The following is a 26,840-nucleotide window of genomic DNA, read 5'->3' as shown; positions in this document are numbered from 1 at the left end:
AGAATCTCGACTTCTTCTTCTTCGCGCGTCGTGCCTTTGTCGTCTGTTGTGCGCGTTTGGATGAAATGATTTCTTTTCTTGTTGGTGTTTGGATAAAAAAAAAAGAATTTTCGGAAAAAGAAGAGATCTTTTCTTGATGTAAACCCTAGACCCTAAATTCAAAATGTGTCTCTCATTTTTGAAAAGGTGTTGTTCTTTTACACACACGAAAACACCTCTCTGTTCTAACACGAACGATCCTCGCGGGAAACAGACGACGATGACGACGACGACGTCGATGATGATGACGACGAGTAATACTACTACCACGATGAAGCGAACGACGACTTTGAGAGGAACAACAAAGAAGGTTTTTCCTTCTTCTTTTTCGAGAACGAAGAAGAACTCCTCCTCTGTATCCTCGGGAAAGATGATGATGATGATGATGTTTGTTAAATCAACGAGAAGAAGCGGAAGAAGACGAGGAGGAAGCGCGTCGTCGTCTTCCTCTTCTTCCGCGATTGTCTTCTCAGCTGTGGCACCGGCGTCTTCGTCGAAAAAAAAGAAGAAAAACGTTCTGGTCATCGGCTCCGGTGGTCGCGAGCACGCGTTAATCTATCGTTTGCTCCAGTCTGAAACGTGCGAGAAAGTGTTCGCGTTACCGGGGAACGCCGGTATCGCGACGGAGCCGACCGTGACATCCATCGCGGACGTTTCTGAATCGAATCACGCGGATGTGGTGAAATTTTGCAAATCGAACGCTATCGATTTAGTCGTCGTTGGGCCGGAAGCGCCGCTGGTGGACGGGTTAGCGGACAGTTTGAGAGCGGAAAATATCAACGTGTTTGGACCGTCGAAGAAAGCGGCGCAGTTGGAAGGGTCCAAGGAGTTCATGAAGAACTTGTGTAGGAAGTATAACATTCCGACAGCCACGTACGAGGTTTTTAGCGACGCGGAAAAGGCGAAGGAGTACGTGAGAACGGTGACGGGAGCGCCGATTGTGATTAAAACGTCTGGTTTGGCTGCCGGGAAAGGCGTGATTATGGCTGAAACCGTCGAGGAGGCGGAAAAAGCCATCGACGAGCTGATGTTGAATAAACAGTTTGGCGATGCCGGCGATACGATCGTAATCGAGGAGACTTTGTTTGGCGAGGAGGCGTCGTTTTTTGCCGTCGTCGGGGGCGACGTTGCGGTTCCGTTAGCGTCGGCGCAAGACCACAAAAGAGTTGGCGACGGCGATACCGGATTGAACACCGGTGGTATGGGCGCGTATTCGCCAGCTCCAGTGGTCACGAAAGAGATTGAAGAGGACGTGATGAAGAATATCATCGAGCCAACGGTGAGAGGAATGCGTGAAGAAGGGTGCGAGTATAATGGCGTCATCTTTGCCGGGTTGATGATTGACGAGAAAACGAAAAAAGTAAAACTGTTGGAACACAACGTGCGCTTTGGCGATCCCGAGTGCCAAACGTTAATGGCGAGAATGGAAAGCGATTTGTGCCAGCTTTTATACGCCGCAGCGACGAATAATATCACCGACGACGACGTGAAGAGCGTGAAATGGAGCAAAGAACCAGCTGTTAATGTTGTTTTAGCGGCGAAAGGGTACCCGGGAAGTTACTCGAAAGGCGACGAGATTAAAAATTTACAAGGCGCGGAAGAATCGACGGCAAAAACGAAAATCTTTCACGCCGGAACGGCGAGTGGAGAGAATGGGGAGATATTAGCGAACGGTGGTCGAGTTTTGGGGATAACTGCGATGGGTACGTCCGTGAAAGAGGCGACGAAGAACGCGTACGTGGCCATCGATAAAATCGATTGGCCGAACGGTTTCTGTCGAAGCGACATCGCCTATCGAGCAATCGAAAGAGAAGAAGGACGAGGCAAGTGATCATTAGAATAAGAATAATACGTACTTAATTTATATTTATTTATAACTCTCGGGACGGTCCACGTTTACAACTCTTCGTGCGCCTCTTCGAACTCCTTGGCTTTCTTCTTCGCTTCCCTCTCCGCAGCTTTTTCTTCCTTGGACTTAATTTTCGGCAAATCAAACGGAAGTTTTGCGTTCGCTTGAATAAATCTCGTGAAGCCGCCAACCGTTCTCTTCTCCTCTTCGTCCCATGGAACTCTTACACCTTTCTCCCCGGCGGGAAAGAAATAAATCGCCGGGAAACCTTTCGCATCCTTTACTAAAGGATGCTCGTTCGCGGTACCGTCCATATCGCAAATTTTCACCGTCGGCACGTCTTTGAACCTCTTGGCGAGTTTCTTGATTGTCGGCGCGAGTTCTTTGCAGTGCCCGCACCACGGCGCGTACACTTCGAGAAAGACATCCGTTTCGCTGTCGTTGACCATTTCATCAAAGTTTTCGCCGACAACTTTGTACAACGGACCGTAGTTTTCCTCCGGAATAGGTTCGGACTTTAAGTGTTCCTGCAACAAACCCGCTTCGAAAGCTTTGATGAACTGTTGCATGATTGGTTTCGTAATCGTCGGCGCGTTTTCGAGCTTATACTTCTTTTGGCCTTCTTCGATGCGTGGTTTCTCCTTCTCGTCCTTATTCACCGGTTCGGGTTCGCTTGGTTGCGAAAAGATGACCGCTTGCGGTTGGAACTCGTCCTCGCCGACGACCACGTCAAAGTATTCCAAAACACCCTCGGCATCGCTACCTTTAATGTCCACGGTGACGAACAAAATCTTGCCGCTCTTGTTGTCTTCCTTGGAAACTTCCTCGAGGAGGGCGTGGAGTTCTTTCGCAGTTTCCTCGTTCTCGCCGTCGTGAAAGACCAAAACTTGCGCAGTCACGCCAGATTCAAAGACTTTGTTGATGTATTCTTGCTCGAATGGAATGACCCATGGAAGTTGCGCGACGGCGGCAAACTTGGTGATCTCTTTCGCCTCCCATTTCCCGTCGTACTCGGCGAAAGATTTCTGGCCTTTTTCGTTTTCAAACATCAAAACCATCGCCGGGTTGGACGGTCTTTTGAAATTGGTCAGGCCCAATTTGGCAACGTTCGCGCGATTATCTGTGTGCGCTACGTCGAGGCCGTCGAGATCGATATCTTTCGCCATGGCGTAAAAGTCCGCGAAGGCTGGGGAAGAGCCCAATTCGTCGAAAACCGCGATCAAAGTCGCTCGCTTTTCTTCATCTTCGTCTTCATCCTCGTCTTCTTCTTCGCCTTCATCGCCGTCTTCTTTCGCCTCTTTCACTTTCTTCGGCGCCTCTTCGCCGGTGAACACTTTCATCGTCGTCAAATCAACGCTCGGTTCGCCCATTTGACGCTCGACGTAATTCGCGATGGCGTATTGGTCTCTTCCGGATTGGTAATCCTTCTTCAATTCGCCTTTCTCGAACCACTTCATGGTTGGAAACCCTTCCACGCCCAATTCTTTCGCTAGCGCTTCTTCCAAGGTCGCGTCAACTTTGAACAACTTCACGTTCTTACCTTCCAACTTTTCGCTCTCTTTCACAGCTCTCGCGGCGTATTCGTAATGCGGCTCCAACTTTTTACAGTGTCCACACCACGGCGCGTAAAACTCTACTAAAGCTCCGTCCAAGTCTTTCAAAATGGATGTGAAATTCTCCTTCCCTAACGGTTCGACTTCGTACGGACCTTCCGGCATTTCCAACTCTTCCTCTTCTCCTTGGCCGCCGTAGTCGCCGTAGTCGCCGCCGCCGTAGTCGCCCATGCCGCCCATGCCGCCCATGCCGCCCATGCCGCCCATGCCGCCCATGCCGCCCATGCCGCCGTAATCACCGTAGTCTGGACCGTAATCTGGAACGTCGTCGTACGGTTCCGCTGGCCTTAAACCATCGTCATCGTATTCTTGCGCCTGTGTTATGTCATCAAAGCAGAGAAACAAACATTTTGGTGGTTAGTATTTTTCGCACCCCGCGAAAAGAGAGTTTCGATGAAGTGGTTGGTGTTCTTCCCAACATCATCGAGAAGAACCCATTTTTTCCTCCAATCCTACGTTTTCGTCGAAAAGAAGAAACAGAAGAAGAACTTTCGAGAGAAACACCCTTCAAACCGAGATCGACCCCGACAGACAGACAGAACGCGACGTAAACGACGACGCGCCGGAAGGGGAGCGGAGTGTGGAGACCGCGACGATGAGAAAAAAAAAAACAAACAAAGCCGCCAAAACGCGCGACGATGATGATGATTTTGAGAAAAATGATCGAGAAAAAAAACAACACACAAAAACGCTCGTTGGCGTGGTATACCTGGACGACAAAAACAGTTAAAGTCCCAAACAAAAAGCTCGCGACGAAGAGGAAGAGAAGAGTCGTCGTTCTCCTCGAAATCGTCGTCGTCATTTTCGTCGTCATTCTTTTTTTTTTGTGCGCGTGTGATGATGTGATGAGTACCTTGTGATGATGTGTTTTTTAATTTTCTTTTGATGAGAAAAAAAAGGCTGAAAATTTTCAGTCAATCGCTCAAAAATTTTCGTTCGAAAAAACCCGTTGGAAAGCACCAACAAAAATTTTTACGTACGGGAAAGAATAACATCACACATAACGAGATGATGATGTTCTCTTCTTCTTCTTCTTCTTCTTCTTCTCCGAGGAGAGTACTTTTGTTGCGGCCTTCTTGTCGCGGTGGTAATGAGAAGACGAGGAACGAGAACAGTCCTTTTCGAGGAGGAGGAAAAGGAGGAAAAGGAGCGCGACGAACACCAACAACGACAACGAGGACGAGGAGGTTGTTAACTTCTGCTGCTGCGTCATCGAAGGAATCATCGTCCTCTCCGTCGGAAAAGAAGACGAAGACGAGTAAAAGCAGCAGCGATACCATCACCAATATTAATACCACCACGAACACAAAGAAAAAGAAAGGAGAGAAAGAGCGTCAGCAGAAGATAAAGGAGTACTGGAAAGACCGACGGAAAGTGGCGTGCCAAGAGAACGATCCGATGTGTTTAGATATCATGAGAACACCGATGAAGTCGTTCGACGAGATGGAGGAGGAAGAGCAAGAGTTAAACGCACTCGCGCCGGAGTTTATGGACGGGGACGTCGTTTTGGGGAAAGTGAACGACGTGCCTTCGTTTCCAGTGTTTAAAGGGGAGATATTGAACGCACCGGAGGAGACGTTGAATGTGGTGGAGTTTACGTTTTCGTGGTGTCGACCGTGTAAGAAGTTCGCGGCGAAATACGACATGTTCGCGGAATATTACGACAAGGTGAGATTTTTCAAAGTCGTCGGCGATAGCGATCCAGTGTTGGCGACGACGGCGAAGAGCATGAACGTGACGTCTACGCCGCACTTTTTCTTATTCCGAGGCGGGAAGATGGTGGGGTCGTTCACCGGGACGAACGAGGATAATTTTCGCGAGGAGCTGGGGTTCGCCATGAAAGACGAAGAGAAACCTTGAGTCAATCGCCGCGCATAATAATTTCATCATCGCGTATATATAAGAAAAGCGAGAAAGAAAGAAAAGAAGATACTACAATAATAATAATACTAAGTAGTAACAACACGTCTTCACACACTTTATATACTATTAATATCAACGCAAAGCAAAGTACAAAAATAAATAACAAAATCTAATCTACTAGTACATACACTACCGTTCTTTACGTTACTAATCCTCTCCTTTCTCATCGAAACCGAGACGGCGCGAGCGCGCATTTCGGACTCGATCGAACTCGTCGCGCGCCTGTCGCAAACTCTTATCGACGCTCTTAATCGCCGAGAGCGTTTGCTCGCGATCCGCTTTCGAGGAGGTTCGAATGTAAAACGAGTTTTCGGACGCGTCGTCGTCGACTTCGTCGTCTTGATCTCCTATCTTACCAAACTGTTTGCGCGGCGACGGTTTGGGACTATGCGGCGGCGTCACGCCAACTTTCCTACCTCTCCCCAATCGTACGGCTTCGATGATATTTTCCAGCTCGGCAATTCGGCCTCTCAATTCTATCTCGCGTCTGCTAAAATGTTCCTTCATGCTCGACATTTCCTCTCGAGTAGAGATTAATTCGTCCTCCATGCCTTCCGTGGCTTCTATGAACGCTTCTGCTTCTGCCAACTTTGATTTGAGCGAAGAGATTTCGCGCGACGACGCGTTCTTAATCGCCTGCATTGCTTGCGAAACGTGTTCGGAAGCCTCTGCCGAGGCCGAATCCATCGCCTCGATTTCTTGCAAAAGCTGATGCACGCGAACGTTTGCATCCTCGACCTTCTCGAGTAACTCCTCGTTTTCTATTCGCAAAGCCTCGAGCTTTGCTTTGCTTTCTTTTTGTAATCTTTCAATTTCCACTCGAGCTTGTTGCGATATTTCCTCCGAAGTTCCGCTTTCTCTCTTCGCCGCTTCGTACTTTGCCGCGACAGATTTCAATCTCCCATCGAGTTCGGCGACTCGGTCCATTTTCGACGCGAGATCTCTTTTCAACGTTTCAATCTCGAACGTCATTTCCATCTCTTGATCTACGCGTCGTTCGATTTCTTTTTGGATTTGACGTTTCCCTTCGTTTTGAGCATTTTTCAAAGCGCTCTCGAGCGATTGCACTTTTTCGCGCTCGCTATTCAAGCGCGACTTTGCGTCCTCGAGCGCTCGACTCATGGATTCGCGCTCGTTGCTCGCATTCGCGTGCGAAAGAGTCATACTCTTCAATTGAATGGTGAGCTCTTCGCATTTTGCGTTACTCTCCGTGAGTTGCTCGTTGAGTTCGTGCTCCAAAAGCTCGCTCGTCTCGGTGAGTTCTCGGATTTCGCTTCGCAACGCCTCGATTTCATAGCTATTTCTTCTGTTCTCGTCGTCGTCGTCGTCATCGCCGTCGTCATCGGCGCCATTAGCTTTACTCTCTCCAGCGTTCTTATTCTTTTCTTCACTAGTTGCCGATGTGGTATTATTACTATCTCCACCACCACCACCCTTTGAACGTTCTTCGGCAACTCTGGCCGAGATGAACGCCAACTTTACTTCGTCCCGCATGGCATCCGCGAGCGACTTTGGTTCCTTATCGTCCATCATTTCCTGGAACGCCCGCTCGAGCGCTTCGAATCGTTCCTCCACGGTTTGAATGACCGTTCTAAACAGCGCGTTCGCTTTGTTCTCACCTTGTGTCTGCACTAATTCGTTTTGTCTTCCACGTTGTCGTTGTTGTTGTTGTTGTTGTTGTTCCCCTCCTTCCTCTTCTTCTTCGTCCACGGGCGAAGCGGCCGCGACGTCGTAAAACTCCGGATGCCACGTCCAACTCGGCGACTTTGATGCGGTCGCCACGCGCGAATCTAAAACGCCAATCTCGGCGCACGCTTCCGCGAAACCCGTAACTTCCATCTCTAATGAATCCAAGCACGTTAAAACTCTCGACTCTCTCGCCAACGCCTTCTCTAATTCTATTTGTAAATTTTTCTTGCTCTTATTCGCCGCGTCGCGTTCAACTTCGACGACGCCCAGCTTCAATTCAATCGTTTCCAACTCTCGTTTGGATTTTAAAACTTGCGCCGAGGCTGCTTCCAATTCTTTTTTAATCTTCTCTTCGCACGCTTTGTTGACATCCTCCATGGAGGCTTGCAAATTCGTCGCGTTTGCCAGCGCCCACTTTTTCGTCTTGACTCTTTTCCCGCTCGTCGTCTTCTCTTTTCCTTTTTCTTCTTCTTCTTCTTCTTCGCTTCCGCTCTCGTCTTCTTCCGTATCGATATCTTTTTGTTCGTTCGCTATGTTTCTCTGTTCTAATAAAAGCGCCGCTTTCTTCTCGGCGAGCAAACACCTCGTCTCCCATGCGCTCACGTCCATCCTCCATCTCGATGCGTTCGCGTTCAACTCCGTTTTCATCGCCGACATTTCTCGTCTCGCTTCGTCCCTGTCCATCTCCAACGCCTCCCTCGCGCTCTCAATCGCGTTACATTTCTTCTCTTTCATTTCCAAAGCGTACGTCGCCTCTCTCTTTTCTCGTCGCGATACTTCCCATCGCGCCTTGACGACTCTCAACTCGTCTTCGTACGCATCGCGAACGTTCCTCGCTTCCGCACACATCTTTTGTAGCTCCTTCGTCTTTTCAAACGATAGCAATTTCGACGCGTCGATGCCCATCGATATCGCTTCTTCCTTCGAAGTCGATATGCTCTGATAAACGCTCAAAAGTTTCTCCTTTTCTTCGTTTTGTTGTTTCAGTTTCAAAATTTCCGCATCTTTCTCCATCATCTTCCTCGCGTGTTCTACGTGTGTTTCCTTCCCTTTCCCACTAGTAGGGATGGATGCGAGTTCTTCCTCTAACGCGTTCACTTTTATTTTCAGTTCGATGCATTCTCGTTTTAAGTACACCGCATTAGAGGGAGAATAATAAGAATTAGTATTCGTTGTTGTTTCATTACGATTTTCTGAATCCGAATCCGAATCATCTTCTTCCAATAAATCGTCCAAAGTATCCGCGTCTATTTCCTTCTTCTTCTTCTTCTTCTTTCCCTTAAACAACGGGGAAGAGGTTATGTACGCCAGCATTATTATTATTATTGTTTACTCTCTTCAAGCATGTGTGTGTGTGTGTGTTTGAAAGCGCAACAACGCGTTTACTCTGTGTGAATGAAAAAAAAAATCATTCGAAAAATTCTTGACTTTTTTCTGAATTGCACTTTTTGTTTTTTTTGTGGTGGGAGCATTTTCCTCTTGCATGTCTTGAGCTTTTTTTACTCCCCCCCTTGCTTCCCCTCTTTTTAAAAAAAAAGAAAAATTCAGATGCCACACAATTATTACCACACTCGCTCTTTTTGCAGACTCCATCAAAAGCTCTCAAAAACAGCGAAGATAATAATAAGCGATAATGAGAGAAGTAATTTCGTTACACATCGGCCAAGCCGGGATCCAAACCGGGAACTCGTGCTGGGAACTGTTCTGTTTAGGTGCGTTGGACTTCTTTTTTTTTTTGAAAATTTTTGTCTCTCTTTCTTCCAATTTTAAGGGGAATTTGTGACCGTTTGTTCGTTTGTTTTGAATTTTATGTAATGAATTTTGAATATCTCTCCTTCCTTTTCGCGTGATGCAAACAAACAGAACACGGCATAGGTCCGGATGGGCAAATGCCGGAAGACCAGCACGGTCAGCACCAAAACGACGACGCGTTTTCGACGTTTTTCTCCGAAACTGGAGCCGGGAAGCACGTTCCGAGAGCGGTCTTTTTGGATCTCGAACCGACCGTCATCGACGAGGTGAGAACGGGGACGTACAGACAATTGTTCCACCCGGAACAGTTGATTTCCGGCAAGGAAGATGCCGCGAATAACTTTGCCAGAGGGCATTACACCATTGGTAAGGAAATGGTGGACGTGGCGTTGGACAGAATTCGAAAGTTGGCGGATAATTGCACGGGATTGCAAGGCTTTTTGGTCTTCAACGCCGTCGGCGGCGGGACCGGTTCCGGTTTGGGATCTTTGCTTTTAGAACGATTGTCGGTGGATTACGGGAAGAAATCAAAGTTAGGTTTCACGATTTATCCGTCGCCGCAAGTCTCTACCGCGGTGGTTGAACCGTATAACTCGGTTTTGAGCACGCACGCGTTGTTGGAACACACCGACGTGACGGTGATGTTGGACAACGAAGCCGTGTATGATATTTGCAGAAGATCTTTGGACATTGAAAGACCGACGTATACGAACTTGAACAGATTGTTAGCGCAAGTGATTTCGTCGTTGACGGCGAGTTTACGATTTGATGGCGCGTTGAACGTGGACGTGACGGAGTTTCAAACCAACTTGGTGCCGTACCCGAGAATTCACTTCATGTTGTCCTCTTACGCGCCGGTTATTTCCGCGGAAAAAGCCTACCACGAACAGTTGTCGGTGGCGGAAATCACAAACTCCGCGTTTGAACCGCAAGCGATGATGGCCAAGTGCGACCCGAGACACGGCAAATACATGGCGTGCTGTTTGATGTACAGAGGCGACGTCGTCCCGAAGGATGTCAACGCCGCCGTCGCTTCCATTAAGACGAAACGAACCATTCAGTTCGTCGATTGGTGCCCGACTGGTTTCAAGTGCGGCATCAACTACCAACCGCCATCGGTCGTCCCGGGTGGTGATTTGGCGAAAGTCCAAAGAGCCGTCTGCATGATTTCCAACTCTACGGCCATCGCCGAAGTCTTCTCCAGACTCGACCACAAGTTTGACTTGATGTATAGCAAGAGAGCGTTTGTCCACTGGTACGTCGGAGAAGGCATGGAAGAAGGCGAGTTCTCCGAAGCGAGAGAAGACTTGGCAGCTTTGGAAAAAGATTACGCGGAAGTCGGCGCGGAGTCTGCGGATGGCGAAGAGTACGAAGAGGAATACTAAAAGAAAAGAGAGAGAACAACTGGAAGAGAAGAGAAAGCGCAAAAACGCCGGAGCTTATTGTGAGACGTTGCCGGTCGGAAGGCCAAACTATATACACACACACACTATATCATACTAACTTTACTCACTCATATATATAATTACATAATAAAAATACGACGAACAGTATAATAATATACATCGCGCGCGTGTACTCTGGTACTTATTGTTTTTAGGTGAAATGCAGAAATTGACATTTTTGGCATTTTGCGGATGCTCCACACAAAAAAATGGAGGAACTCCAACTCCTCCTCTCTCGGCTACAACCTCCCTCGGATGAAATCGTGCACGAGTGCACTCTGATATCTGAATATAAAGATTTAGATTCGTTGGGGAGGGAAAGAGGAGAGATTTTTGTCGCAGAAAAGGAAGAAGAAGAAGAAGAAGGAAGGATTGGTTTGTCGACACCATCATCATCATCGTCGGAGCGAAGAGAAAATGTGCGTGCGTTTCGCGCTGATTTTCTCTCGAGTTTAACAAAAGTAAGAGAGAGTATTGGATCGAATTTGATCGAGAGAGAAGAGCTTGGAGTGGTGCATTTTGTGGATGAAGATGAAGCAGAGGTCGTTAGGACTCGTGTAAAAAAGAAAGTATTGATTGAAGTGATAGGGGATGAGGATGAAGATGAAGAAAAATCCCCTAACAAGAAGAGCCAAATGTGGAATGATTTTGCGCTGTTATTGTGCGGGATGATGGAAACATCGGATGGAATTCCTTCGTGGTCGAGTAAGCAATGTTCTGATAGAGCGAAAGAGATGCTAGAGGAGTGCTACATCGACGGTAGTAATAGAGGTAGTAATAGTAGTAGTGACGATGACAACGGGAAACGACGTGCCCCTCTCGCCTCGGACGCGCTCGACGGCGAGCGGATGTGGAGAGATTTGAAATCGCACAAAAGTGCGCCGGAAAAGGAGTCTTGGAATACAAAGTTGGCAGATAGGAGGGATGCGAGAGCATTTTATGCGAGCGTGCAAGCGTTGAGTGTGTTGGAGCACGTTCCTTTTGGGGAGCATACGTTTGAGCGGTTTACCTCGATCGCATTGAGAGCGTTGGAGTTTGAAACGCTCGCGACGAAACGTGTTGGGGCACGCATTACGGAGAGGCTTTTGAGCAAGTGTTTGGAGGTTAATGTTAACGGAAGAATTGTTCGCGATACTCGAGGAATTTCGAAAGCCATGTTTGAGCAGCTGAAAAGAAATATGGTTGGCGCAACATCCGCGCTTTTTGCGCCAACATTGCGAGCGTTCGTAGCGTGCGCAAAAGTTCGTAAACACGAATCGCAATCATCGTCGTCGTCAGAAGAGGGTGCGGAATGGCGATATCACGATGCAGTGCTATCGCAAAGCTTGGATTCAGTCTCCTTGCACGTGGACGATTTAAACTTTGTCGCTCCGCTCTTGCGAACAATTCCTGAACTTTGCTCGGAGATGAAACTACGCATCGTTGGTCGATACAAATCATTAATTCCTTCTGTATTAGCGTGGTCGAAAGCCCCGTCGAACGAAATTGCTCTGTTAGCGCTGGAAGCGTTACACGATATCCTCCAATGGACGTGGCCGCGAGCGTACTCGAGGTGCGAAGAGATTTGGGAGAGCATGAAAATAGCTTACGAGGAAGGTCCGAGAATTATCGAAGAAGAGGAAGTTGAGAAAAGAAGACGCGCGGTGGAAAATGTTTTGACTGTACTAAACGCGGCGTGTGGACCTATATTCACTCATATCGCGGTGGAAGAAAAGAAAACCGATGATGTGAAACTTCGCGCTTTTGTCGAGAGGCTGAAAAAATACGAGGGTGATGGACACGGGAATCCTTACATCGGTTTCAAAGAACTTAGCATTAAACCAAAATAGATCTCTAATACTAGATGTAGGTAGTAATATAGATAAATTAGATACGTGACTAACTTTGAACGAGACGGAGACGTAAATGCGCGCTATTTTTTGCCAACTTTTTATGCTTCTCGAAAAGAGTTCGAACTTGTTCGTAATATTGCTTGTGAATGGCCTCTATCGTTTGAGACGTATTGGGTTCTATGGAAACTCCTTTTCCGATTGCATAATACAGCGATTGTCGAGTTGGAAAAGGCGTGAAATATATTCCAACTGGTATAAATGGGAACGGAAACCCAAAATATCGATACGACTTTTTCGATATGAATCGTTTGAATATATTTCTTACTCCGGAACTTTCTCCGAAAGCGACAATTGGTATAATTCGAATCTTCTCCTGATAATCGCTCGCTACATTCATCGCAATCCGAATGAACCCTTTGTGTCTCATGCAGATGACAACTTCGTCTTCATCTACTTTTTGAGCGTGCTCGCACAACTCGCTTTGGCCTCCGGGAACAAACATAACTGATTTTCCCTCGCCCAAACACTTGGAGAACGATTTTCTAGAGACGCTTCGAGCGCCGGTGAAACTAAATATCTCGCGAACTATGGGTATTTTAAAAATTATCGACGCCGCGAGTGTGCACACTTGCCTGTTTGGAAACAAACGTTCGAAGGCCGGGTGCAGATGTAACCACGCGGCAGAATGTGGAATGAATGCGTGAGGGCTGTACCCAAAAATTAACCGACCATTGCCTTCCTCGTCGTCGTCCTCTTCGTCCTCCTCCTTCCCTACATCTCTCACGATAGAAATCTCTCCGTGCCATTCTTCCAAGCCAACCATTAAAACATCTCTCGCAAATTTTCGCACTATTTCTATCGTGTTATCTGCATCGCTTGGAAAGAGTCTGCGCGTGAAAACGGCATACGCCGCTAATAGCGCGACCAGAACCGTCGGCCTCGCGAAAAACGCCAAAGCGAGAAGCATAGAAAAGACAATCAACGGGAGTCCGTGTAAAACAGTCATACTCATCGAAGTTATGAACACCCTCGCAATATCTCTCGCGTTTTCTCCTTTTTCCCAATGATGAAAAGATAACGCCACGCAAAAATGCGACACGAAGGACGTCGCTATGATGAGCGCGAAAAGCTCTTCCACCAACAAGAAATGATGGAGAAAAACAGACGCCACGGAAAGCGCGAAAGCTATCCAAGCGACCGCTTGTAACGTCACGAAAATGTAATTCCCCGCGAAGGGCATGTAGAGCCGATAGCCTCTCTTCCTCCACACCCCCCACGCGTGCGTCAAAGGCGCTAAGAATATCACCGGATAATACACGTAACGCTCGTTAAAGAAAGAAGAAAAAAAAGACACCCGAGACACGAAAAGAAGAAGAAGAAGAAAGCACGTCCACCCAGCCGCCGTTGCGAGCGTAAAAAAACCTTTCTTCTTTTTCCTCGTCGTCGTCATCTCCGGTCTCACTCGTCGTGCCCTCTTTTCGCGATGATGATGATGATTGCGCCGGTGCGTCTTTTGTCTGGGAGACCGCACCCAAAAGGGAAAATTTTTGTATCTTTTTTTAGTATAGTGCTTTCGCGTATTTTTGTGTCTCTCGATTTTTTTTCGTTCAAGATTTTGATCAAATTTTGCGCTTGGTTGCTTTTGGTTGCTTTAAAAAACGCACTCTCGTTTCGCGAGATTTGAGTCACACACACACACGCGCGTAACTAAAAACACGACGGGGTGCTTTTGAGAAAAAGAGAGAGAGAGTGAGAGTGATGTTGTTTTTCTTGTTTGAATAATCGCGAAAATAAGAAGAGGAAAGAGAGACATCATCATCCATTTCTCTTCGTTCTTCTGCTTCTGTTGGTGTTGTTGAGATTGTTTCTGAGAAAAATCATGTCGTCGTCCTCGGACGTGGAGATGGAGGAGAACAGAGAAGAAGACAACGAAGAAAACAGACGCGAGGGGCGAGAGGAAAGCAGTAAAAGAGAAAGAAGGACGACGACTCGAGTCGACGACGACGTGGAAATGACGACGGTGGAAACCATTGCGAAGACGACGGCGAGGGAAGATTTCAAAGCGTTCAAAAAGTCGAACAAGAGGATTTTAGAAGAGTTCCAATCGAAACAGAAAGAAAGAGAGAGATACGAAGAAACGGCGGTGCACTATAAGAAACACTTGAATCGTTTAGATATATTAAAAACAGAAACGATATCGAAGATACCTAATTCGTTACCTAAGTCGGATTATTTAGAGAGGGTGGTGGACTTTCTGCACGAAGCGATACCGCTGCTCGAGCGCGCAGAAAAAGAGGAAGGCGCTGCGAGGAAAGCTTCGGGAGAGGAGTTTATTGGTATTGTGAATGTTTCGGACGACGACGAGGAAGTGCAGAAGAAGAAAGGAGAAGAAGCGTGGAATAAAGTTGGACGGTTAGCGAACGGAGAGCTCGACGAGAAAGTTTATACAGACAAGCCGCGTGAGAAAAGGTCGCCGAAAAAAGCTAACGCTGAGAACACCGATCACCACGGACACGCTGAAAGAGTAGAGAAAGTTCACGAGAAGAATAACAACGACGGATGGAATCGAGGAAATGGCGGCGTTTCTCGTACCAAAACTTTTAGTAGGAAAAAAAATCCGACCAACATTGGACCGGTGAATGGACGCGGCGCATCGATGGTTGAAGCTGCGCGTCTTGGCTTTTCGTCGAACAAGCGGGCAACATCGACACCACGAAGTGCTCCGCGAGCTGTTTCTCCACGGCACGAAATTGAACATTTTTGTCCAGAACAATTCATTCCTAGCGCAGAGAAACGTCCAAAAACGAGAAATGATGTGGGCGGTAGCGGACACAAAGTCAAGGAAAGGATGTTCGGAGTCCGCATTGATGACTTAGAAGAAGACGATCCAATCGAGGACGTCCAACGAATCGGCGATAATAGCAGAGGTAATCGCCCTCGAGGACGCGGACGAGAAACGAGAGAGAAGAAAGAACCGATCGTAGTTGATCTTGTAGATTCTGAAGACGATACAAGTAACAAACCGATTGAAATCGATAGCCCGATACAACAGAGGCGACGGACGACGCGACAAAATGCAGGATTTGTAGGGTCCAGCGTCGCGAGATTTGGTAAATTTACCGCAACGTACCCTAATGATGGATCCAAAGGAGCCGCTTTAATCAACACTAACGATTTGGATTGCTTAGAACCTGGTGAAATGTTAAACGACCAAACGATTGATTTTTACATGAAAAAGATTGCGGTGGAAGATTTTCCCTCGCTTGAAGACAAGGGAAGATGTTTAGTCATGAGTACGTACTTCTATCAGAAGTTGACGCAGAAATCACGTGGAGCCTCAAACATAGCGGAGCGAAAAGATCAGGCATACGAGAGGGTGAAGAATTGGACGAAATCTATCAATATTTTTGACAAGGATTTCATTCTTATTCCAATTCACGCTCAATTACATTGGAGTTTGGCTATTATATCGTATCCTGGATTAGCCGCCAATTCTGCGGAGCGCGTAGAAATGGGGAACATTCCGTGCATTATTCATCTAGACTCGATGGGGACCAATAGCTCGCACTCATTCGATAGTATACGAAAAAATTTGACGCAGTGGCTGCAACGCGAATATAACCGCGTTGAATCTGAACGCACGGGAGGTCTAGTCGAAGACGGAGCAACTCGTATAAACAACGAGACGATGCGTAAATTGAATCCAATCGTTCCATTACAAACGAATGGTTGCGATTGTGGTGTTTTCACGTTACTTTACGCACAAAAATTTATCCAGAACCTTCCGAAAGAGTTCACTTTGGCGGACTTCGAGTCGATTTTTTATGGTAAAGTGAATACAAGGATGAGTTTCCAAAAATTATCACTTCACGAACCATACCGGCTGCTAACGCCTAGAATGCTTGACATGGATAAATTCATCGAACAGAGTTGGAAAGAAGAAATTCGCAAACGCTACGGGTCATCTGAAAAAGAAGAAGCGAAAGAAGAAGTGAAAGAAGAAGAGAACAACATATCATTACATATAGTCGGAGAAAAAGAAGAGGAAGAAGAAGAAGTCAACGATTTGAGAGATGAAGAAGACGAAGACGTGAAACATTTTAAATCAAAAATGCAACCGTCACCGGAAGAAGAAGGCGAAAAGAACAGCGAGAATAAAGAGAACGATTTGAAGAGCAGCGAGGAGGTTGCGATTATTTCCGAAACGGATGGGAAAAGTGGCTGCGAGAAGGAGAAGAAAAGGGAAGAAAAAAAAGAAGAACAAGAGACGCGCATGTCGATTGAAAAAATACTCCAAACTTTCCCAAAAACGTGGATCCAGACGAATTGTCCCGAAATGTTCCGAGAAACTTGGTTTCCCCCGATGGAATGTGCAGAGCAGATGCGTGTTAGGATAAGCTTGATGATCTTGGAAGCGTTACAAGAAAAAATGATATCGAAATACAAAGAACTCGAAGCCATGCAGAACGCTTTGCCGGAAAGTGAAAAAGAAAACGAAGAGAACGCAGTCGTCAAGAATTTTAAAAATGTCACGCAACTCGTCCCTATATTTAGAGATGCAGTCGACGAGAATTTTAAATCCTTGAGCGCTTTGGATAGAAATGTGTGCGAGGCAAAGCTGAAAATGGAGAGATCGGAAAAGAGGAGAATAAACGAATGCCTCCAGAAGATTTTCACCGCTCGCGAGAAGGAGGACGAAAATGTACAGAGGCTTAATAAGCATCTTGAATTACGCGAAGAACGAAAGCGTCAAAAGACCGGTGAATCGAGCGACGATGATGACGCTGTTCGCATAATTGGGTACAAATCTAAACCAGGCAAGCAAGTGCAGACTACGCTTCAACGCTCTGGCGACGAACTTTTCGAAAGAGGCAGAACAATTTGGAAGGATGGTATCCAACCACCGCCACGAAGAGGAGAGCAAGCGAAGACGCGTGCCCCTTCACCGCCACGCACGCGCGGGACTTTGAACGACAGTAACGACATCGCGAAAAAAATGAGGCGCAGTCACAACACGCGTGACCAGTCGTCAAATCAAGAAACGATGAGAGACGCGAGAATCAGACTCTTAACGCAGAAACCTGCGCGAGAGCAGACCCCTCCGGAGAAGAAGGCAGGGTGGTTGCCTGGGAGTATCGTAGACAGGTTCAAACGTAGAGATAAAGAAAGTTAGGATAGAGAGACAACGAAAACAGTAGCAGTACTGAACGCATCCGCGCGAGAATATCGCGACGATGCGGTGAACATTGAGATGTAAAAAGCGCGCGCGCACGAATTAATACACACTTACAACTCTCTCGAATTCCTCACACGCACTCTTCTTCATATAAAATCTTCTTCTCTTGAAAGAAACCACGAGAAATATGCTTCGACGCGCCTGCTTCGATCTTCTCAAAACTCGCGCGCGCGCAGCTTTTGTATCCTCTCCTGAAATTATAGTTGGAGGAGGGAGAATTCAGTCGAGCGCTTTCGCGTCGTCGTCGTCGTCGAAAAAAGACAACGACGATGCGAAAAACGCGGACGACGAGCGTTGGGAAGATTTCCCTCAAACGGAGGAAGAACTCGCCAATCGACGCGCGAAAGCGCTGAGAAACTGGTTAGAAAACGAAGTCGGAGAAGAACGCGCGAGTTTGATGACAATTTTAGGCACGCACAAGGTGAAAGTGCCCGGTGGCGGAGAGGAAGCGAAAGCGTTCATGGACGATTTGTTGTTATGGAAAGCGAAAGGACAGTTGTTAGCGAAAGAAGAGGAAGAAAAGAAGAAGAGTTTCGAGGAAGAGTTCGGGCTACCTTTCGATGAATGAATGATTTAATGTAGCATATAGCACGTGTAGTAGTCCATTATTTATTCCTCGACCTGTTGTTTTCCTCCGCCTGCAAAGTTTACGACGACTGATTTGTGCGCGTTTTCGATGCCGACCATCCTTCGCTCCTCGTTCGCGTTCTCGTACAAAGTGTTTCGCAATCGAGGCACGCGCCCGGCTCGAGTGATCAACGCTTCCATCTCGACGACGTTGAATTCTTGGCCAAACGTAGATCCAGCGGCGCGCGTGATGCTTTCATTCATTAAAACACCGCCGACGTCGTTACATCCGGCGAAAAGTAAGTTTGAGGCGAAAGATGGTCCCATTTTCGGCCAACTCGCTTGAATATTCTTGATGCCTATTGGACCGAGCACTAAACGACCGATGGCGTGCATTAAAACGCACTCGCGCATTGTAGGTCCTTTCCTCGCGCGACCTTTTTCGTATATTGGCGCTTTGAAGTGGACAAACGGTAACGGAACAAACTCGGTGATGCCGTTCGTTTCGCGATGTAGTTCGCGAAGGGCGAGGAGATGCTTGCTCCAAGAAACGTGCGTTTCGGAATCGACGTGACCGAACATAATAGTTGATGTCGTTTTTATGCCAACCTGGTGGGCACTTTTCACCACAGATAACCACTCTTCTGAATTGAGCTTGTCGGGACAGATTTCTTGTCTCACCGCGTCGTCCAGGACTTCAGCCGCGGTGCCCGGCAAAGATCCAAGTCCGGCGTCTTTCAACATTTTCAGATAGTCTTTGATTGGAACGTTCAAAGACGTCGCGCCGTGGTGAATTTCCAGAGGAGAGAACGCGTGCACGTGCATGTTTGGAGCACCTGTTTTAGCTGCTTTCAAGAAGTCGAGATAACTTTCGCCGGTGAAATCAGGGTGTATTCCTCCTTGCATGCAGACTTCCGTGGCGCCTTTGTCCCAGGCCTCTTTCGTGCGTCTCGCTATTTCTTCCGAATCTAAACAATACGGCTTATCTCTCGTGGCCTCCTCGCCAAATTTTCCTTTTGAAAACGCGCAAAAATGACACGTGAACTCGCAAACGTTCGTGTAATTGATATTCCTGTTGATGACATACGAGACGATATCACCGCATTGCTCTTGTCTCAACGCGTCTGCTTTCGAGCATACGAAATCGAAATCGTCGCCGCGCGTTTCAAAGAGCAACGCGACGTCTTCAACCGTCGCCGTCGTGGCCATGCACTTTTCAATCGCGCGATTGATTTTGTTTCTACTTGAGCTAATTCTATCGTTGTTGTTGCTATTGTTGTTGTCTCTACTATTCCTACTGCTACTACCAGGTTCCACTGCGCCGTTCACAGAAACCAAATTTGTAACAGATATCCCATCGCCGTCGTCGCTGGACATTCCCGACGCACGTTCTTCGCTCCCGGGGGACCAATGCATGCCCCGGCCAAAACCGCCGGCGTCGGATAATACTCTCACGTGCGGTGCAACCTCTTCATCTATCCAAGCATTCATTTTCTCTCCTATATAGCGCGGATGCGCTGCTAATCTAGGAACTAAACTTCTACCTTCTTCGCGACAGACTGCGCTGAGCGTTTTCAAAGCCGGCCATTCGCACTCGGGCGAGACGAAATCGGGCGTTACTCCCGGAGATATACCTCCCCAATCGTTAATGCCTGCATTTAGCAACGCCCTCCACCCATCTTCTACTTCTTCACCAGGAGTTAAATTTGGCGGCACTTGAATGGTTACTTTTTCGTCGAAGCATAATCGTGCTAAAGCGACGGCTCGCACGAGCTCGTCCAAAGTAGACTCTCGGTCGTCTTTCATGCGCGTATCCTCCTTCGCTCGAAAGTTTTGGACGATAATTTCGCCTATACAATCACCCCCATCTTCTTCTTCCGCTAATTTTCGAATTTCTAGTAACGATTTCACGCGTTCTTCAGCAGTTTCGCCGATTCCGACGAGAATCCCAGTAGTAAACGGCACCTTGGCCTTTCCGGCGTTTCTTAAAGTGTTCAATCTTACGCTCGGGCGTTTCGATTCACACTCAAAATGCGCCATGCCAGGCTCCATCAAACGTTCTGACGTCGTTTCCACCATTAATCCTTGACTCGCGGATACTTTTTTCAGCAGTTTCAACTCCTCAACCGTCAACACGCCGCAGTTCACGTGCGGAAGCAAACCGGTTTCTTCGAGCACTCTCTTCGCGCACTTGGCGACGTATTCCACCGTAGACGCGCATCCCAATTTTTCTTCCAGTTCTCTCTTTGCCGCTGGATATTTCGCTTCTGGTCGGTCTCCTAACGTAAATAAGCATTCCGTCGCTCCATTTTTCTTCCCTTCTCTCACCACGCTCAGCACTTCCTCTTCCGTCATGAAAATGTTCTTCCTTTTTTTCTCTTCTTCTTTGTCTTCTTCTTCTTCTGGTTCTTTCACGAAAGTGCAATACCCGCACTTATCGCGACAGGCGAACGTCAGCGGGACGAACACTTTCGGAGAGAACGTGACGACGTTCCCAAAATATTTCTCTCTCTTTTCGTTTGCCAATTTTGCGAGCTTCTTCGTCGAAAAACTCGCGCTCATTTCGAGCAACGTTCTGTCCGAGAAATAATAATAACAACCTTCTTCATCATCAACATCATCATCATTTTGGCATCGCGTCCTCGCTCGTGTAGGTCTCGCGCATCCTCCTCTTTTTTCACACACGCCTTTAGCATTGAATCGCCTTCTTTCTCTTCTTCTTTCTGCCGTCGTTCCGTTTTGATTATTATTATTATAATAATAATAACCGTAAAGCGAGGAGGAGGAGAGAGAAGACGACAAAGAAGAAAAAGCCATCTGAGAGGCGAAAAGTGCTGCACACAAGAAAGAATCAAAAAGAAAAAAATTCTGTTTTTTTTCTCGAAAGCAGTTTTAAGCAGCAGCAGAGAGCGCACACAAAGCAGAGAGATCGTCCAAAAAGATTTTTTCAATCTCTCTCTCGCTTTCTCGGAGAGTCGTTCCTTTTATCCCTTAGAGAAAATTGGGGCACCACACTCTCGTTGTATATACACATAATAATCACACACACACTACGCAGATTATAAATGAGAGCGTGCTATCAAACGAGCGCGCACGCGCACGCCACGGCGAGTGGAAGACGCGCGAACCGAGCATCGGCGTCGCGAACTATTCCTCTTCGGGCCATCGCGGAGCCATCATCATCATCCTCTTCTTCTTCGAGCGTGATCGATACGGAAAAGAGTAGTGATACTACTAATAAACAAACGAACGCAAAAACTTTTACAACGAAACGAGGCGAAAACGAAGAAGAGAAGAAACGGAAAGGTTTGTCGTTGGAATTCGCGGACGACAGCTCGTTGAAGATGCCGGATGAATCTTCGGCGTTGAGGAATTTCTGGTACCCAGTCACGTTCGTTTCAAAACTGGAAAAGGCTATCGAGGAGGTTGGAGACGCGAAAACGGTCGTCGAGTGCACGTTTTTCGGAGAAAAATGGGTGATCAAACGACGCCAAGACTTTGAGACCGGAGAGATGAAGTGGGTGTGCATGAACAAAATGGACGAAGGAAACGTTTTACCGTCTCAGGTGCAGGACGGGTTGTTCATGGTGTGGCCTGGGAAGGCGAAACCGAGCGAGGAAATTCCGGAGTGGTTTAAACCGCCGAGCGGATATACCGTGCACGCGGAGTTGGTCATTGAGAACGTCCCAGTCGATGCGGCTTTGTTGATGGAGAATTTGCTGGATCTGGCGCACGCGCCGTTTACGCACACCGGAACTTTCGCGAAAGGATGGGGCGTGCCGAATATGGTGGAGTTTGCAACGAAGCAGTTGAGAAAACCGGGGGACGGATGGCACGATATGGCGACGTTTTTGAGCGGAAGATCCGGAGGCGGGGCGGGATATTCCGCGGAAGGGTCCTGGAAACCTTATCCGATCGATATGAAGTTCATCACGCCGTGCATGGTAGATTCGCACATTGGTATGGCGCAACCCGGCGCCGCCGGGGCGGGAGCGCAGTTCAAAGAAGGAGACACGTGTACGTCGTGCGAGAAACATTTGCACCAGTTGCACGTGTGCGTGCCTCAAGAGGAAGGGAAGACTCGATTGTTGTATAGGATGAGTTTGGATTTCGCGCAGTGGGCGAAATGGGTTCCAGGTATTCAGTTGGTGTGGATGGAGATGGCGAATCAAGTTTTAGGCGAGGATTTGCGGTTAGTCGAAGGGCAACAGGATCGCATGAACAGAGGCGGCAGAGTGTGGGCCAACCCCGTGCAATACGATAAAATTGGTCTCGTGTATCGTAACTGGAGGAATCACGTCGTGAAGCAAGAACAACAACAGACTATGTAAAAATAAAAATTGTGAGAGAGAGAGAGTGCGTGAGGGGAAACATTAAACAAAAAGTGTAATACAAGCGATGAATTTGACAACTATATATAAATGTTTGTGTAGATCATTTCTCTTTTTCTCTCTTTCTCTTTCTCTCTCTCTTTCTCTTTCTCTTTCTCTCTCTCTTTCTCTTTCTCTTTCTCTCTCTCTTTCTCTCTTTGCAGTGATCTGTGTATATAATGGTACAATAATGTGTACAACTTTTTATCGGGCAGCGTCTGTCTGCCGCGAATTTGCTGTTTGAAAATAATACAAAAAAATATGTGGATCTTTTTAGTTTCCGACGACGACACGATGTTGTTGACCGAAGTTATCTTTGTCCGAAGCTTCGTCGTCGCTCGAGGACTTTCCTCGTTTCGAACGTTGTTGTTTCTTTGGCAACTCTTGCTCCTGTTGCTCCTTTTCGTTGGTATCGCTGTGATGGTACGGAGGATGCTTGGAGTTGTTCTCGCCGCCAGAGTTGTTGCCGGCGTCGCGTTCGTCGCTCGATTCGCCGGAATCTTTCCCTTCTTGAGCAGCGGGACCATCTTTGGTAGTATTAGCAGTAGCAGTAATGTTCACCTCAGTAGGAGCTGCTTCATAGTCGGCAGTGCCTTCAATTTCAGTTTTAGACTTCTTCGTACCTTCGAGAATATCTGTTTCTGACCCTGCCGGTCGTTTCAACGATGCCCCTCTTTTGTTCGGCACGTTTCCATTTAACAACTCTTTCCCTTCTCCCGCATAATAAGAATCGTCCATGGTGGAGTGCGATTCGTTCTTTTTCATGGCACTCTTAGCATTCATGGCTGCCTTCTCTTCAGCCGTCATTTGTTTTAAACGATACTTCTGCAAGTGACTCGCAACGTTTTCCCTCGTCAAACCTTCCACGTTCATCATCTGCATGATTGTTTTCGGCACCGCTGCATCCAACCCGAGATGGTTCACCGCGTTCATAAACCTTCTGTGCAACTCATCGTTCCAAACTAAACGGTTTCTGTTCGATTTTGGAACACCTTGCTTCCCTTTCTTCGGCGTGGTTGTCGTCGTCTGTGAATGTGGCGGCGGCTGTTGATACTCGTGCTCTTGATGTTGTTGTTGCTGTTGCTGTTGTTGTTGATGCTGCTGTTGATGAAGATACATTTGTTGTTGATGCTGCTGATTGCTATTGAAGTTGTTGTTCATCATGTTATGAAGATGTTGCTGTTGCTGCTGATGTTGTTGAAACGCATGTTGCGCCGCGAACGAGGGAGAATCTGTATTCGGCTGCCCCATTGACAACGCGGCGGCGTACGCGCTATACGCCGCGCCACTTTGCTGCAAAGCGTTGAAAGCGTTGAACTGATTCAACTGTTGCTGTTGCTGCAAATAACGTTGTCGATGCTCTAATTGCTCCTCCGTGGGTAACACTCTCGTTGCCGTCTTTTTCCCATTCGATACGGAACCGAATGTGTTGTTGGCCGCCGTCGTCACCGTCGTCGTTTGGAAATTGTCGCTCGACATCCCGCTACCGTTTTCGGCTAACCGTGTCGTCGTCATCACCGTCCTCGTATCTTTTTCGTTTTCTTGGTCTTCTGCTGCTGTTGCTGCTGCTACTCCTGCTGCTGCTGCTGCATTGCTCTTCTTTTGGGTGTTGTTCTCGTTCTTATCGTATTCGTCTACCTTTTGCTGCGCGTCTCCTTCGCCGCGTTTCACCAAAAGAGGCGTCGTAGTAGGAGGAGGAGCGGCGGCGTTATCAATTTGATGTCGTGCCCCACTCATACCAGCCGCCGCCGGGAACGTCGGAAACGGTGGCATCCCTACCGGTGGCCATGGAAATGGAAACGGTCCGTTCTGCGCGTTGATCAAATACCTCGTTGGAAACGCCGTTGGATTTTGTTGCATTTGTAAAAAATCGTGAATCGGATTTCCCATGAGGACGTTGTTTTGGGCGTGGTGGTTGGCTGCTCCTCCCGCTGCTCCTCCGTTTGCTCCGTAATTGTTGTATTGCATGAACGCGTTTGAAGACGGATCCATCATTCCAGCATGGTGTGACATCATCATCTGCAGCATCTGTTGTTGTTGATGATGTTGTTGTTGATGATGATGTTGTTGATGATGTTGTTGTTGTTGTTGAAGTGAAAAGACCGGAAAGTGTCGCGGCGTCCATTCGTTTCCCGCCGAGGACGACGGTTGAATAATAGTATTCGAAGGCACTTTTTTATACGAAAATTTAGGCGGCGACAAATGCGGATTCGCGTCCACGGTTTTCGCCGCCGCATTCGCGTGGATCAACGGAATTGAGTAATTTTCCAAAGCTTCATTATTCGATTGATCGTTTCCACCGCGTTTCGGATCTGTAATCTCATCGCAACCAGGTTTTTCATCGCGCTTTTTGTCCTCCTCTTTTTGTTCATTCTTCAAAATTGCCACTTCATGGACGCTTTTTGTAGAAGAAGATGGAGGAGGGAATTTTTTTGCCTTTCCAGATGACGATGCGTTTGTTCGTTTGCGGGTGATGCGCGAAGCTGCCATTGATGGCAGCGCGAGTAGATCTCTTTACTTGAAGTATGTATGAATCAAAAATGTGTATTTTAGATCGAGATAGTGGCGAGTGTTTCGCGTTTTGAGCGCGTGTTTTATGCGGCGCGATGTAGAAAAGAAGAAAAGTGACTTTTTCTGTGAGAGACGCTTTTTTTTCCTTCCTGTGATACGGAGATATTTTTAAATCGAAACACAGGCAGGGCAAAACAGAAGAGCAAAAAAAAACGAAAGAAATGCTGCTTCTTCTGCTTCTGTTCTTTTTTCTTCTGTTCTTCCCCTGTCTTCGTCTTCTTCATTTTTCTTTCCTCCTTCCCCTCGTTGTTTGTTTATTCGAAGAAGAAAGAAGAAAAATGGAAGACGACGGGTTTGGTGGACGAAGAAGACGCGCGTCTCCTTCTTCTCCCGCATCGACGAAGAAAAAGAAGAAGAAGAAAACTTCGTCGTCGTCGTCGTCGCTCCTCCCACTCCTTCTCCGCATCTTCTTCCTCTTCATTTTCGGCGTCGTCGTCCTTTTCGGCGTCGTCCCCGCGCTTTTGACAAAAAATCGATTACTGTCGTCGAAATCGTTTTCGAATCCTTTCATAAACCACCACCAAAACAATGATTTCGTTCCCGAACTTACCTGCGGAGCAAAAGTGGTAGAAAACATCAACGAGGAATACTTACACGACGTGTTGACCGAGTTGAGCAATCAAACGTTTTTTAGACTCTTTCGCGTGGATTTGACGAGAGAGTGTAAGTTTTGGCAAAATTGGCAAAATGGAATTAAAGGAGGAGGAAAAGAGGGGAAGGAAGAGGAGGAAGGGTCGTGTTCGGCCCCTCCTGCTTCGTTTGGGAATGGTAAAGCGAAACCGAGCGAAGATGGGTTATATTTTGAAGAGAGTAACGATAAGAAGGAGGTCAATGCGGACGTTCTTCCGAAGACGACGATGTGTTCGCTCTCGACCGAACCGGCCGGGTTCGACGATATCTTCGGAAGTAGTAGTAGTAGTAGTAGTGCTAGTAGTAGTAAAGCGTCCATTCCTCGAGCGCCGTTTTCAGATCCAGTGGATACGACCATTACGAGTAAAGAAGATAAAACGACGTCTTTTATCGACGAGGAAGATTGTTCGAAGAATCAAACCAGCCCAAAGTTTTGGTTGGATATCTGTACCGCGCCAGAGAACAAGGATACTAGAAAAAAAATAGAAGAAGAGGAAGAGGAACATTCTTCGTACGTAAACTTACGACTGAACCCAGAGCGATGGACGGGGTATAACGGATCGCACGTTTGGAAGGCGATTTACGAGGAAAACTGTTTGAAAGGAGAAAAGAAAGAAGACGGTTTGTGTTATGAAGAGCGCGTTTTGTATCGGTTACTCTCTGGGATGCACGCGAGCGTCAACATTCACGTAGCGTTACACGCGAATCCGCCGCAAAGCGAAGATGAAGAGTGGCTTCCCGATCCTGCGAGATTTGCGCAGCTATTTGAGAACCATCCCGAACGCCTAAAGAATTTACACTTTTCTTTCGTCGTCATGTTGAGAGCTTTGCGGAAAGCGACGCCGGCTTTAGCAAAATTCCCGACCGATTTAGGCCAGGACACGATTGAGGACGAGAAGACGAGGCAGCTGAAAATGAAGCTACTGGATTCGCCGCAAGTTTTAGGGAAGTCATGCGAAGAACTTTTTAACGCCTTTGACGAAGCGCGTTTGTTTAACGACGTTGGAGTCGCCAGCGAAGTGCTCGTGAATAGTGGCGGTAGCGATAAAATGCAGTTCAAGGACATTTTTCGAAATATCACCGAAGTCATCGATTGCGTGGCGTGTCAGAAATGCAGATTACACGGAAAGTTGCAGATTCTTGGCATTGGAACTGCGTTGAAAATCTTGCTCTTACCTGAAGAGGTGCTCATGAACGAAGATGTCATCACAAGATCGGAATTTGTCGCGATGATCAACACAATAGCGAAATTCTCGAGGGCTCTGATGGCGTCGTCGCATTTCGCAAAGACCAAAAATCTTGTACTATGACTTACTTGGTATTA

General features: G+C 47.3%; 12 protein-coding genes across 12 annotated transcripts; 7 read left to right on the top strand and 5 right to left on the bottom strand.

The window, feature by feature from the left end:
- Window positions 1-259: 259 nt before the first annotated feature.
- On the top strand, window positions 260-1,870 carry Bathy07g03490 (phosphoribosylamine--glycine ligase; the record flags this gene model as incomplete). The annotated part of the gene is made up of 1 exon (XM_007512093.1): window positions 260-1,870. The coding sequence occupies one exon, from the start codon at window positions 260-262 to the stop codon at window positions 1,868-1,870; it is 1,611 nt and encodes a 536-aa protein (XP_007512155.1).
- A 65-nt stretch (window positions 1,871-1,935) lies between these two features.
- Bathy07g03480 (unnamed protein product) lies at window positions 1,936-3,726 on the bottom strand (the record flags this gene model as incomplete). Its single annotated transcript, XM_007511899.1, has 1 exon — window positions 1,936-3,726. One exon carries the CDS (start codon window positions 3,724-3,726, stop codon window positions 1,936-1,938), a length of 1,791 nt encoding a protein of 596 aa, XP_007511961.1.
- Window positions 3,727-4,386: 660 nt separating this feature from the next.
- Window positions 4,387-5,361, top strand: Bathy07g03470 (predicted protein; the record flags this gene model as incomplete). The annotated part of the gene is made up of 1 exon (XM_007512187.1): window positions 4,387-5,361. The coding sequence occupies one exon, from the start codon at window positions 4,387-4,389 to the stop codon at window positions 5,359-5,361; it is 975 nt and encodes a 324-aa protein (XP_007512249.1).
- Window positions 5,362-5,571: 210 nt separating this feature from the next.
- Bathy07g03460 (kinesin K39) lies at window positions 5,572-8,427 on the bottom strand (the record flags this gene model as incomplete). Its single annotated transcript, XM_007512103.1, has 1 exon — window positions 5,572-8,427. One exon carries the CDS (start codon window positions 8,425-8,427, stop codon window positions 5,572-5,574), a length of 2,856 nt encoding a protein of 951 aa, XP_007512165.1.
- A 319-nt stretch (window positions 8,428-8,746) lies between these two features.
- Bathy07g03450 (alpha-tubulin) lies at window positions 8,747-10,250 on the top strand (the record flags this gene model as incomplete). Its single annotated transcript, XM_007512002.1, has 2 exons — window positions 8,747-8,825; window positions 8,977-10,250. 2 exons carry the CDS (start codon window positions 8,747-8,749, stop codon window positions 10,248-10,250), a joined length of 1,353 nt encoding a protein of 450 aa, XP_007512064.1.
- Window positions 10,251-10,519: 269 nt separating this feature from the next.
- On the top strand, window positions 10,520-12,084 carry Bathy07g03440 (hypothetical protein CHLNCDRAFT_53413; the record flags this gene model as incomplete). Its single annotated transcript, XM_007512095.1, has 2 exons — window positions 10,520-11,906; window positions 12,062-12,084. 2 exons carry the CDS (start codon window positions 10,520-10,522, stop codon window positions 12,082-12,084), a joined length of 1,410 nt encoding a protein of 469 aa, XP_007512157.1.
- Window positions 12,085-12,188: 104 nt separating this feature from the next.
- On the bottom strand, window positions 12,189-13,592 carry Bathy07g03430 (predicted protein; the record flags this gene model as incomplete). The annotated part of the gene is made up of 1 exon (XM_007511817.1): window positions 12,189-13,592. The coding sequence occupies one exon, from the start codon at window positions 13,590-13,592 to the stop codon at window positions 12,189-12,191; it is 1,404 nt and encodes a 467-aa protein (XP_007511879.1).
- Window positions 13,593-14,021: 429 nt separating this feature from the next.
- On the top strand, window positions 14,022-17,315 carry Bathy07g03420 (predicted protein; the record flags this gene model as incomplete). The annotated part of the gene is made up of 1 exon (XM_007511934.1): window positions 14,022-17,315. The coding sequence occupies one exon, from the start codon at window positions 14,022-14,024 to the stop codon at window positions 17,313-17,315; it is 3,294 nt and encodes a 1,097-aa protein (XP_007511996.1).
- Window positions 17,316-17,987: 672 nt separating this feature from the next.
- Window positions 17,988-20,762, bottom strand: Bathy07g03410 (FO synthase; the record flags this gene model as incomplete). Its single annotated transcript, XM_007512250.1, has 1 exon — window positions 17,988-20,762. The coding sequence occupies one exon, from the start codon at window positions 20,760-20,762 to the stop codon at window positions 17,988-17,990; it is 2,775 nt and encodes a 924-aa protein (XP_007512312.1).
- A 248-nt stretch (window positions 20,763-21,010) lies between these two features.
- Bathy07g03400 (chlorophyllide a oxygenase) lies at window positions 21,011-22,276 on the top strand (the record flags this gene model as incomplete). Its single annotated transcript, XM_007512208.1, has 1 exon — window positions 21,011-22,276. One exon carries the CDS (start codon window positions 21,011-21,013, stop codon window positions 22,274-22,276), a length of 1,266 nt encoding a protein of 421 aa, XP_007512270.1.
- A 312-nt stretch (window positions 22,277-22,588) lies between these two features.
- Bathy07g03390 (predicted protein) lies at window positions 22,589-24,805 on the bottom strand (the record flags this gene model as incomplete). Its single annotated transcript, XM_007511857.1, has 1 exon — window positions 22,589-24,805. One exon carries the CDS (start codon window positions 24,803-24,805, stop codon window positions 22,589-22,591), a length of 2,217 nt encoding a protein of 738 aa, XP_007511919.1.
- Window positions 24,806-25,164: 359 nt separating this feature from the next.
- Bathy07g03380 (predicted protein) lies at window positions 25,165-26,826 on the top strand (the record flags this gene model as incomplete). Its single annotated transcript, XM_007512140.1, has 1 exon — window positions 25,165-26,826. The coding sequence occupies one exon, from the start codon at window positions 25,165-25,167 to the stop codon at window positions 26,824-26,826; it is 1,662 nt and encodes a 553-aa protein (XP_007512202.1).
- Between the last annotated feature and the right edge of the window lie 14 nt (window positions 26,827-26,840).

Source organism: Bathycoccus prasinos (assembly GCF_002220235.1).
Source record: "Bathycoccus prasinos genomic : Chromosome_7".
Classification (NCBI taxonomy): Eukaryota; Viridiplantae; Chlorophyta; class Mamiellophyceae; order Mamiellales; family Bathycoccaceae; genus Bathycoccus; species Bathycoccus prasinos.
This window is presented reverse-complemented; position numbering and strand designations above follow the sequence as displayed.